The sequence below is a fragment of the Meriones unguiculatus genome, chromosome 3, assembly GCF_030254825.1.
Source record: "Meriones unguiculatus strain TT.TT164.6M chromosome 3, Bangor_MerUng_6.1, whole genome shotgun sequence".
Lineage (NCBI taxonomy): Eukaryota > Metazoa > Chordata > Mammalia > Rodentia > Muridae > Meriones > Meriones unguiculatus.
In genome coordinates this window covers 24,137,488-24,149,133 of record NC_083351.1, presented here as the reverse complement: position 1 = coordinate 24,149,133, position 11,646 = coordinate 24,137,488, and the positions used below count along the sequence as shown (strand labels likewise).

Here is an 11,646-nt window from a genome sequence, read left to right as displayed (position 1 = left end):
AGTTTAGCCTCAAACTCGAGAGAGATCAGGTTGTCTCTGCTTCCTGACTGCTGGGATTAAAGGTGTTCAGCACAGCGCCACCTTAGTCTGGAAGGGACTAACAGGGACTTTGAACTGTCATAGGAAAAGGTAACGATAGAGGGTTGGAGTATGCCCAGGGCTGCGTCGTGGTAAGGTCAGTGGTCTGATGGATCCTTCTTTCAGCTCTGGTTCTGCAAATGATTCTGGAGGAATTCCCACTGCCATCGCCTTGGGGGAGCAGTCTGGGTTCTGTGAGGTAACTGCTCCTGGTGCAGCCTCACCGAAATGGCAATTGCCCTCACTTAAGGCGTGATCCATGCTGCCAAGTCCCCTGTTGCTTGGGGCTAGTTTTGGTCCTTCACTGTACATTGTGTTTTATGGGTCGTTTCTGTCTTAGAGTTCAAGGTAATTACAGGAGAAAGTGACTCAGGAAGAAAAGTGGCAAAATAGAGCTAGAGGGGCACAAAACAGAGTTGAGTAAGGCCAGAAACCAGTGACCTCCTCTATGACCAAGTTGGTGGGTGCACTTTAGAGACAAGTTTTAGTCACCCGTCAGGTACCAGCGCTCAGAAAGTTATTTGTAGACGGAAAGCAGATCCAGCCAGGTGGCCAGCAGCAAGGATGGGCCACAGGTAGGTAGAGACATCATTTTGGGTTTCCTTGGACCTCTAGACCAGGGCTTGGGAATTTTTTGTTTTTGTTTCAGTTTCTTTTCTTTTTCTTTTTTTTTTTTTTTGGATTGGAGACTGGGCTTTGCAGTATAGCCCTCACTGACCCTAGTGTGGGTTCTTGCTGTGTAGTCCAGGCTGCCTGTCATGGACAGCCCTCAGGCCTCATCCCTTCTAGTGTTGGGATTGCAGGTGTGTGCCATCATGCTTGGCTGTAGCCATCTTTCCTAGAAGGTCAGGTAGTATTCTGTGGTTCAGCCGTAGATGGTATACGAACACAGGTCTGGTGAACAGTTACCGTTGTACACTGAGAGTAATTTTTGTAATTTTCAAGTGTGGAAATTCCTTGGACATTTTTAAATTATTTTTAGGATTTTTATTTATTATTATTTTCTTTTTTGATGTGTTTAAAACTAAGAACTCAGCAACTGGCCAAATTTGGCACCTTGTTTTCTGCCGGTGCTGGCAAGTAAGTGAACTTTAAACATCTTCCTCATTTTTCTTTCAGCTGGGTGATGGGAAGAGCAGGTATTTTAGGCATAGGTGGACAAGTAACTTCTAGGTACTGGTTACTGCTTCACTGCGCATTAATTGTATGGTTCACTGATTTACAAGTAACTTTATGAAGGCCAGTGCGCAACTTCCTTGGAGGTGTAAACCCAGAGGGGCTGGATGGTGTCAGATTCTGGGCGCTGACGGCCGGGTCACGTGACCAGATCCCTTCCCTATCCCTCGCATGTTTGCTTCCGTCCAAAGTGTGAGACTTCAGTGGGCGGACCTGGAGGGGGTTGGCCCTCAGTGGGCGTGTCGGGGGCCTCCTGCGGCGGGTCTGGAAGTTAGGAGTAGCAGGGCGGGTGGGTGGGGCAACTGTGGTCTTCCGGGCAGGGAGGGAGGAAGGAGAGTCCAGGAAGGCTGGCGCTGCCATGGCGCTCTTTCTCTGCGCGCTGCGGTCCCTGCTCGGCGTCTTCTTCGCGCTCACCGGCGCTGCCAAGCTCCTGCAGGTGTCAGCCCCCGTGTCACAACAGATGGTGAGCTGCGCCCAGGGAAGGACGGCCTGTGCTCGGTTTTCGGGCACCAAGGCGCCTGGGCCTTCCCTCAACTTTTCTACATCTTCTCCAGGTGGGAGGGGCCGAGCATGCTGTCTCCAGGCCCTGGAGAAATGATGGAGGCCCTGGAAGACGAAGTGGGAAAGTGAGCTAGCACGCCTCCGCATCCCACACCCACCACCCACTGCTCCAGTTGGGGAGGTTGGGGAGGCAGAATTGTATATTTATTTTTTATTTGAGACTGGCCAGGAACTCACTATGCAGACAGGCTGGCCTCGAATTTGCAGAGATCCACCTGCCTCTCCCTCCAGAGTCCCGGGAAACGTCTTGCACCACCTTAGATATCTCTTTTTTTAAACCTGGAAATGAGCGTTGAGGGTAAAATGTAATTTGCCAAAAGATGACAGCTAGTCAAGCAAGGCCTAACGTAGACTAAGCTAACCTAGACTCCACAGAGCATAAGGGAGCCTAGAGGTCCCCTACTAGTTCCTTATCCCTTGAAGGGCCATCAGTACTACAAGCCCTCAGAGAGGCCAGGGACTGTGAAAGACCCTTGTTGCCTCCTCCCAAAACTGCATATACTCCTTTTTTTTTTTTTTTTTTTCCTAACCTAAGGTGGTCAGTTCTTTGGGGCAGATATGGTAAAAGCCAGACAGCTTAAACTCTGCAGCTGTGTCCTGTCTGTAGACACGTAATTCTCCAGGATAGCTGTCACTGTAGCCCAACAGAAAATCATAAGTGTAAAACTCGTGATTTTTTTTTTTTTTTTAAATTCAGCTGTGGGCTGAATTCAGTTCTGTAGCAATATAGATGACGACATAATGTTATATTGTCAGAAGACTGGACACCTGGTGGAGTTTCCTCTTTGGAGGGCAGAGTAGGAGAGGCAAGATTGCTATCAGACAGTAGGAAACAGCCCTGAGCGTAGAAGGGTGTGTGTGGCTAAGATGCATTCCTTCAGACCCCCTCAGCTGTCCCTTGTGCCTGCCACAGCGGGATCAGAACCGAATAGGAGATGGAAGGTGGAAACTATTCTTTAAGGAGCCTTTCCGTCTCTCCTCTCTAAATCTTCAGCATGACGAGAAACTAGGCCTGGCACAAAGAATCTGTGGCCCTTCCCAGGCTCTAGACGGGAAGGCCCAAGCTGTGTTCCCTTCTCCTGAGATTTGAGGCAGGGTTATCATCTGTGGAAAGGTCTAGGAGATAGAGCCATCTTTACATCTGTCAGCCCCTTTCACTTGGGGAGTGACTGACTGCTTCTAACTCCAAAGGTCAGCCACGTAGGGTGGCCCCCTCCTCACTGTGTTCTTAAGCTTGGATCTGGCCTCTTCTTGTTAAGGGAGTTCGTGCCTCCAGGCACTGCATCTTTGAGAAACACTGCTGACAGGCATTCCCTGTCACTCGTAGAAAGCCTTGTTCGAGCAGTTTGCTGAGGTGTTTCCACTGAAGTTGTTCGGCTACCAGCCAGATCCTATAAACTACCAAAGAGCTGTGGGCTGGCTAGAACTGCTGGCTGGGTTGCTGCTGGTCGGGGGTCCACCTGTGCTACGGGCGATCAGTAACCTGCTCTTGATCCTGCTCATGATGGGTAAGGGGGCAAATGGGGTCTCCTGGGGATGATGGAAAAATCCAGCTCTTATTCCTTACTGCTGCCCTCTTTTCTCTGGGACTAGGAACACTTCCTGCTCTGCCATAGCTTCCATAATCTTGAGACTAGGTGTTTTTGGAATGTCCTGGATTGGGTCCTGGCCATTGGAATACTGCAACATGCTTTCCCCATTATTTCTGTGGCCATACAGAGTTCCAGTGTGAGCAGGTAATATAACCTTGAGCTTCTACTCCTGGAGAGTGGAGCAGCAGCTTCCACTTAATGTATGGTGTATCTCGCAGGTGTGGGAGCAGCAGCAGGAAAGTTGGAGTCCCCTGACAGAGAGGCAGAGAATTTCTCTAGAAGACACTTTCTCAGAAGTTGGGCCAGCAAGAAGTGCTAGCGTACAGACAGGACAGCTGCTGCTTCAAAGGCTCGACACCCTGATGCTGTTTTACAGCCCCTGGCCAGTGTGACATTCTTTCCATTTCTAAAGCTTTCCCCATTTCCAGTTCATTACCACACTTGCACCTCAAGCCTGTGGGCCCCATTTTGAATCTTCCAGTAGATTTAAGATTATCAAGAAAGAAGCTAGGGGAAGCTAGTTTTCACATCCCCATCTTCCCACCTCGACTGTCCCCAACTCCAGGGCTAACTTAGTTCAAAAGGCTTTTAATCCTTTCCTGCGTCCTGGAAGTGTGTGGAGGGATGTTTAGTGGGAGGGCCAGCCTGGGCTGGAACCCCTGAGTTTTGGATTTCCTGGGTGCACTTCCTTTTCGTTCTAGGGGCCGTCTTCACTTTGGTGGTTCTGCAAGAGTCGCTGAGCACATACATCCCAGCTGTTGTCTGTTTGGGGCTTCTGGTGCTGCTGGATACCTGCCACTTCTTAGCTTGAACTGAAAAAAGTGGTCAGATGTCCTAGCAAGAAGATTCCCGGTGCACTGGGGAACCCTGGGATCTGAGTCTTCCTGCCATACAGTTACCACAGCAGGAGAAGTTGCAGCGCGGTGTCTATCACTTTGTCAGGCCCGCAAGTCATTCAGTGTAAAAGAGAGACTGTGTCCAAGCCTCCATCTCCCCTAATAGCCACGTTGCCCGGTTTTGAAGGGGGCATTAACATTCTTCATGCCATGCGGAAACAGGAAACAAGCAGAAAAGAAACCAAAACCACTTCCAATTCTAATATCACACAAGCAACCATTTCAGTGCTTTGGTGTTGACTGCACCTCTTGACTTGCTCTATGATGCATGCAGATGCTTAGTGTTTTATTTATTTTTTTAATAAAATGAGTATAGCCCCCTTTATTGCCTCTTGTTAAGATCCAGTATTCTTTAACATTGCCGTCTTTTTGCTTTATCAATGTTAACGGCTTTAAGTACTCTATTTTAGGAACGCATGGAGCTAAGGAGGAAAAGTTGGCTGAGGTACTAGGAGCGCTTGCTGCTTTTGCAGAAGGCCAGGGTTCAGTTCCCAGCACCATGGCAGCTCCCAACTGCCTCTAACTCCCGTTTCAGAGGATCTGGTGCCCTCTTCTGGCCTCTTGGAGCACCAGCCATGCATAAGGTACATCTATATCAACTAATACAACGTGAATATATATATATACATATATATGAAAGCAAAACTTATAAATATTTTTAAAGGATGTGTTGTACTTACTCTACTTCCTCTGTCCATGTTTCCTCCACCCCCGTGTGTGTTTGCGTGCGTGTGTGTGTGTGTGTGTAAAGCTCACAGTAAAACACCTGCATATTTCCTTTCCCCAGAAGAAAGGGTGCTTTTTCAAAAAGCATGCACATTGAAGTCTGCTTTAAACTTCACAAGTTCACGCTGTGGGGTGTAAGTGTCTGATTCCTGCTCGTGCTCACCTGGGTCCCGTGAGAGATTTCTTGCCATTTCTCTCTTACACTGGCAGAGCACCTGCTAAAGTGATGAGGCGTGACACTCGGCGCAGTGTCCCATAACACCTCGGTGGAGGTGGGGGACAGCCAACTCCTGGTGATACCCGGGGGCTCAACACTCTCTAAACCTGGTTGTCAGGGGGGAGGCGGGGAGAAACGGGATGAATGCTCATGGGAAAAATATTAGGGCACCCAGTGTCACGTTCCCAGACCATCTTTGCCTGAGTCTGCTGGAGTCCTTTCGGAAAGTGATCATTCTTCCATGAGGGAAGATAGTGAGGAAAAAGGATTTGAGTTTTGCAGTTCTGGAGCCTTAACCCTCAGCATCACATAGGATAGGCAAGCAGGGCACTCCTGAGCCTTACCCCTAGTTGTCTCTTCTGAGAAGAGGGCTCGCTGAGTTGCCTAGGCTGGCCTTGAACTTTGTAGCTTAAACAAGACTTGCACCTGAGTTCTCCTGCCTCAGCCCCTCCAGTAGTTGGGGTCACAGGCCTGCACTAGGGCCAGTTGGAAGGTTAACTGTGCACCTGTTTTTAGCTACCTGCCTGTAAGGTGCTTTGGGTCTAGGAATATCAGCTTTGGGGAACACACAGGTGAGGGTTGTGTTAGTCTAGCTCACGTTCAATACGGAATGGCAGTTCCCACCATGCCCTCACTGGCATGAATCTCAGACTGATAATTCTTGGTGGATCTTGTGTCCGGAAGCACAATGATGTTCTCCACCTGCAGCAAAGGTAGAGAGAGAGAGAGCGATGGATAGATAGTTCATAAATTACATGACTGTTACATTAGGAGGGGGCTGACGGGCGGGGGAGTGGTGGCACATGGCTTTAATCCCAGCACTCAGGCAGGTGGATCTCTCTGAGTTTAAGGCCACCCTGGTCTACAATCCTCTCTCCAACCCACCTCCCTAAAAATAGAGGGGGCTGAGAAGATGGCTCTGGAGAAGGGCAGTTCCCACCAAGCCTGATGACCCGTTTCACCCAGGACCTACATACCTACATAGAGCAGGCGCTAGCGACCAGAACGTCCAGAGAATCTGGTGGTAGCAGAGCGAGAGGTTTAGGGTGGGACTTCTAGGAGCTAGAGCCAAGGTAGCTCTAGCTGACTTTGCCCTAGGAAAAACAGGTGCCCGGGAAGCTCAAAGGCAGAAATTCAGATTCCAGTGCTAGAAGAGACTGAAGTTGGGAACTGAGAGTATATGGAAGTGTCAAAAACATGAAGAAGACACTGGCTTATGCACTTCTGCCCCTTCGGGAGAAGGTGAGACTCCACCAGGGTATTTGTGTGCAGTGCGTGTGTGGGTGCAGGTGTTCATCTGTGTACGGCCTAGAGGGGACTGAGGCTGATTTAGGAAGCCTCTTCCCAGTGTCAGCCAAGATTCAGAGTTTTACTTGTTCTCTCATCAAATATCCCCACAGGGTAGTTAAGCCTCCATTTTACAGCAGCAGAGACAGACTCAGTGAGGCTGAGAAATTAGCTCAGGGCTTCATGGCAAATAAACCGTGTGTGGCCAGATTCCCAGGCCTGTGCCCTTGCTGCTGCTGCTGCTGCTGCTGCTGCTGCTGCTGCTGCTGCTGCTGCTTCTGCCTTTCTTCTTCTTACTCCTGCTCCTCTTCCTTCTTCTATTTCTCAGGACAGGGTTTCTCTGTCTATCCCTGGCTGGCCTGGAACTCACTCTGAAGACCAGGCCGGCCTTGAACTCGGAGATCCTCCTGCCTTTGTCTCCCAGGTTTGTCTGGGATTAAAGGCATGTGCCACCACTACCTGGCCACAATGTGGTCTTACATCACATAGCTGTGCCCCTACATGTCTGACCTGTAGTCTATGAGGGACCTCCATCCTGCCAGTCAGTCATCAGGTGGGAAATATCCATGTTCTGTGGGACTCTTGCCTTTTTTTCATTTTCCCACAGCTTGTCACCAAGAACTCTGTAATACACCCTCTCCTCCATGTCCCCAGCAGCAGGTGGGAACTTTTTTTTTGGGAGTGGGGGTGGGGGAAGAGGGTTGAGACCTGGTTTCTCTGTGTAGCCTTGGCTGTCCTAGACTTGCTTTGTAGACCAGGCTGGCCTCAAACTCACAGAGATCCGCCTGCCTCTGCCTCCTGAGTGCTAGTATTACAGGTATGTGCCATCAGGCCCGGCTAGGTGGGGACTCTTATGGACTGCCTTGCCTCCAGAGTTCCCTCCTTGCCGGGACAGAGGAAAGGGACTGAGGTGGGGATGGGTGTGATGGGAAGTCTCTTGGTGGCTAGGTTTCCTGTGACCTCTCCCTCCGTTTAGGGGAATGGGTGTTGGCAGCTGGCCCAGGGATGAACTGGTTCTCACTGGCAGTGTACCTGCAAAGCTCACCAGCCTGTGCTGCTCGGCTCCTCAGTGGACATCCTGCACACGCTCAGCCTGGCTACTGTCAATCTACTGTGTAGAGGAATTTTAATCCAGTAACATGGCTGCTCTGGCAAGGGACCACATCCAAAGACCTAGGTCAGTGTGATCCAGCTGGAATACAGGCATACCCTTAGTCCAGACCTTTAATTCTTCTGAATAGAATCCCTCTGGCTGGAACATAGACACGACATACCTTTAATCCCTTCGGCTGGAATTTAGTACAGCCTTTAATCCCAAACAATGACATCTAATTGAGGGGCAGACAGTGAAATCAGAGAAAGTTTTGACAGAATGAGATAGGATATGCCAGCCTTTCACAGCACAGACAGGAAGGAAAAGCTAGTGTTAAGAGTAGAGCAGAGAAAAAGAGAGACAGATAAAGACAGAGCAAGCAGAGAGTTTGTGGAGACAGAGTTCCAGAGTACAGTGCAGTTCAGATGTGCATTTGAGTTTGTGCAGCTCATTTCCCAGAGCTCAGGGGCAGTTTCCCCAGGCAGAGCAATTCAGTGAGAAGCTGAGAGAAGCCAGTTCGAATCAGTCAGCGTGGAGAGGAGTTTTGAGCCAGAACAGCTGAGCTGAACCAGCCAGGCAGAGTTCAGAAAGAACTAGAAAGCGTAAGTTTATTCAGCAGTAAGTCTCGGGAGGCTGAAAGCAATCTAGGCCTAGGTTAGCAGATGAAGGCTAGAAGCTGTAGCCTTAAAGGTATGGGCTTGCAGAAGATTATGTTGTATGTATGATAGAAGGTTCCAGGCCCAGGCCTAGGGATAGTTAAATAGAAACACTCTGGGCCCAGCCCAAGCAATATATTCATAAAGCTTTCGTATGGCTCTCATCCCATCCCATCTGAGGAAATAAAAACAACATTTACACTATTGCTTTGTGGTGCTACTGATGGGAGAGAGACCTGGGCCACCTCTACCTCCTTAGTCTCCAAGCTAGGAAAGCTCTGACTTACTGCCTGCCATCATCATCCTGCTAGGATCCAGTGTAGAAGAAGCACTTCAGAAGGACTTGGATTCCGATTCTTTGTTTTTGTTTTGTTTGTTTTGTTGTTGCTATTTTAGCTTTTGGAGACAGAGTCTGTCTACATAGCCTTGGCTTTCCTGGAACTCACTATGTAAGGCAGACTGGTCTTGAAATCACAGAGATCCACCTGCCTCTGCCTCCCAAGTGCTGGGGTTAAAGGTATGCGCACCACCATTCCCTGCTTAAATGTCAACTCTTCAGTGATTCCCTAACTATCAGTGTAGTTGTGTGGCTGTGAATGTTGGGTACAAACAAGAATAAAAGCCTGGTGTCATGGTAAAAGTTTAAAATCCCAGTACTTAGGAGGCAGAGGCAGGAGACTTGTCCAGAGTCTACAGTGTGAAAGGACCTGTGGGCCTGGTGATGGTGGCCCACACCTTTAATCCCAGTATTTGTGAGGCAGAAGCAGGTGGATCTTTGTAAATTCAAGGCCAGCCTGGTCTACAGAGTTCCAGAACAGCTTGGGCTACACAGAAAACCTTGTCTTGAAAAAACCAAAACCAACCACAAAAAACCCAAAACCAAACACAAAACAAGCAAGCAAGCAAGCAAACAAACAAGCAAACAAAAAACCAAAAAACCACAATAACAAACCTAAACCGAAAACCAAGACAAAAATTGGGGGAGGAAGAGGACCCCTACCATTAACAATGTCAACTTGAGGGCTGATGAGATAGCTCAGTAAGTGAAAGCACTTGCTGCCAAGCATGACGCTTCAGTTTGAACCTTCATGGTGGGATGAGAGAACGAACTGCTTTAAGCTGTTCTCTAAACTCCACAGGAGCGTGGTGATTTGTACACGTGTGCCTGCACGCGCACACACACACACACACATACACACACACGATACATGTAATGCAACAACAAACAGAATCCCCAACAAAACCAAAAAGCAAGCACTGAAGGGGAGGCACGAACACCTGTAATCCTAGCACTCTGGGAGACAGAGGCAGGCGGCTCTCTGAGAGTTCAAGGCTAGCCTGGTCTACAAAGTAAGTGTAGGACAGAAACCCTGACACACACACACACACAGAACTCAAGGGAATGAAACATTGAGTCCTGCATGGTCCCTGGAGCTTTACCAGCATTGGGGTATAAGTGGTGTGCCAGTTGGCTTTGATACCTCCTGGGATAAAATCTTTAATGTGGCCTAGAGGGCCCTGCTTGATCTGGCTCCTGCTTCTCTAGGGACCTCTTTTCCTGCCCTGTACCTCTGCATCTCATTTCCTGAGATAGTCTCTGGAAAGTGCTGGATTCCTACCCTTCCAGGACTTTTGCCCCTGAGTTGGTCTGAAATAATCTATCTTCTTCATTAAAAGATATCTCCTTTTCCAAGGTTCCTCTGAACTACTCTTTTTGTTTGTTTGTTTGTTTGTTTGTTTTTCTGAAACAGTTTCTCTGTTTTTCCCTGGCTGTCCTGGAGCTCGCTCTGTAAACCATGCTGGCCTCAAACTCAGAGAATCTTGTGCTTTCTGCCTCCCACCTGCTGCTATTAAATACATTTGCCAGCAGGGTGTGGTGGCACATCTCTGTAATCCCAGCAGAGACAGGAGGATCTCTGTGAGTTAAAGGCCAGCCTGGTCTACAAAGTGAGTCTAGGACAGTGAAGGCTACACAGAGAAACTCTGACTTGAAAAACAAAACAAACAAACAAAAGGCATTTGCCACTACCAACTGGTCCAGAATTAACTTTTAAAGGGAAACCTTTCTTGACTACCAACATTCATGTGCATGCACGGATGCACAAAACTGGATCCAATTTCATTGCTTCTTCATTGTTCTTTCTCATAACTGTAATTAAGTCATTAACTGAGTAATAGATTTCCTTTCTCTCTTGTCAGAATATATTCACATCAAACCACAAGGAATTACCATTTTTGTGGACTCACAAACATTGGATATTGACAACTGTATTTTAATTGAATTCAACCTAATAAATCCTTTGTTTATCTTGCTTCAGTGTATTATTTCCTGTGTATCATACTGTGTCTTGCATACAGGAAGAACTAAGTTTCAGAAGAGTGAATGAAATCTGGGTAAAACCATTAATTTTAAAACTTAGGACTCAGATAGCCTGGTGTTTAGTAACCTCTCCTCAAGCATTCTGGGATTCTACAAGCTTGTCTTTCTCTCCTGCATTCCTGAGCCAGAGTTAGGACTGTACCTGTGACCCTGCTATCACCTCCTCCATGTCAGGCCTCAGCTGACCAGAGACTTTCTCAGGGTGCCGATCCTGGCCAGCAGCTCTGGCTATAATGCGCTCCCTCCTCAGTGCTCGGACAACGGAGCCATCTGCTCTTGGTGGGGAAGGAGACTACGCTGCTGTTTGGTGTGTTTCTAGAAGTCCTGCAGCTGAGCCCTTTAAGTCCCAAGAAGTTCTAGCTTAGCAGCCGCTTGCTTCTGGCAGCCAGCCCACAGTTGACAAAGTCAGGCAATCAGCCCCTCCCCAACTCCCTACCACCCCCCAGGCCCTTCCTCTGAGTTTGCCTTCTCGTGATAAACTGGGGAAATTCCTTCTTCCCCTTTTGATAAATGACCCTCTCGTTGATCCCCTATTTCTTATTTAACTTGTTTCTTTGTGTTTTAAAAGTAACAAATGTTCGTGAAAGTAAATTCAAAGCAACAGAGAAAAATGTAAAAATACAAAGTAAAGGTTCCCCAGCAGTAGCCAGGGTTTGTGGTTCATGCTCGTGTGCGCATCATTCCAGATGTTTGTCGTTTCAGTCAAATGCACGGGAGCAATTGTTATGAGAAAGCTACAAACGGGGTAGTATCGCGAGACTCTTCTGTACTGTTCAGTTTATCTGGTGCAACTCACCGTATCTGCACACGCAGAGCTCGTTTTTGTTTGTTTGTTTGTTTGTTTTGTTACACGTTGTCCTTTTACTCAATTGGCCCCTTTGGATGGACGTTTGTTCCTGTTATTTTACTGTTCTAAGCAATGCTGCAGTGAATGTCCTTGCTCAGGAACCTCTGCATATTTGTAAATTTATAGACTTAGACTGA

The 11,646-nt window shown here is 48.2% G+C and overlaps 1 protein-coding gene across 2 annotated transcripts; it reads left to right on the top strand.

Annotated features, from left to right (window-relative positions):
- Positions 1 to 1,570: 1,570 nt before the first annotated feature.
- Tmem35b (transmembrane protein 35B) lies at positions 1,571 to 10,594 on the top strand. Of its 2 annotated transcripts, none has more exons than XM_021644803.2 (3): positions 1,571 to 1,717; positions 3,143 to 3,323; positions 4,109 to 10,594. In XM_021644803.2, exons 1-3 carry the CDS (start codon positions 1,613 to 1,615, stop codon positions 4,216 to 4,218), a joined length of 396 nt encoding a protein of 131 aa, XP_021500478.1. In that variant the 5' UTR covers positions 1,571 to 1,612; the 3' UTR covers positions 4,219 to 10,594. The 2 variants fall into 2 exon arrangements, with proteins under 2 accessions (XP_021500478.1, XP_060235502.1); XM_060379519.1 differs by lacking the exon at positions 3,143 to 3,323 and adding an exon at positions 3,409 to 3,551 and having other exon boundaries at positions 4,109 to 4,268.
- Positions 10,595 to 11,646: the final 1,052 nt, after the last annotated feature.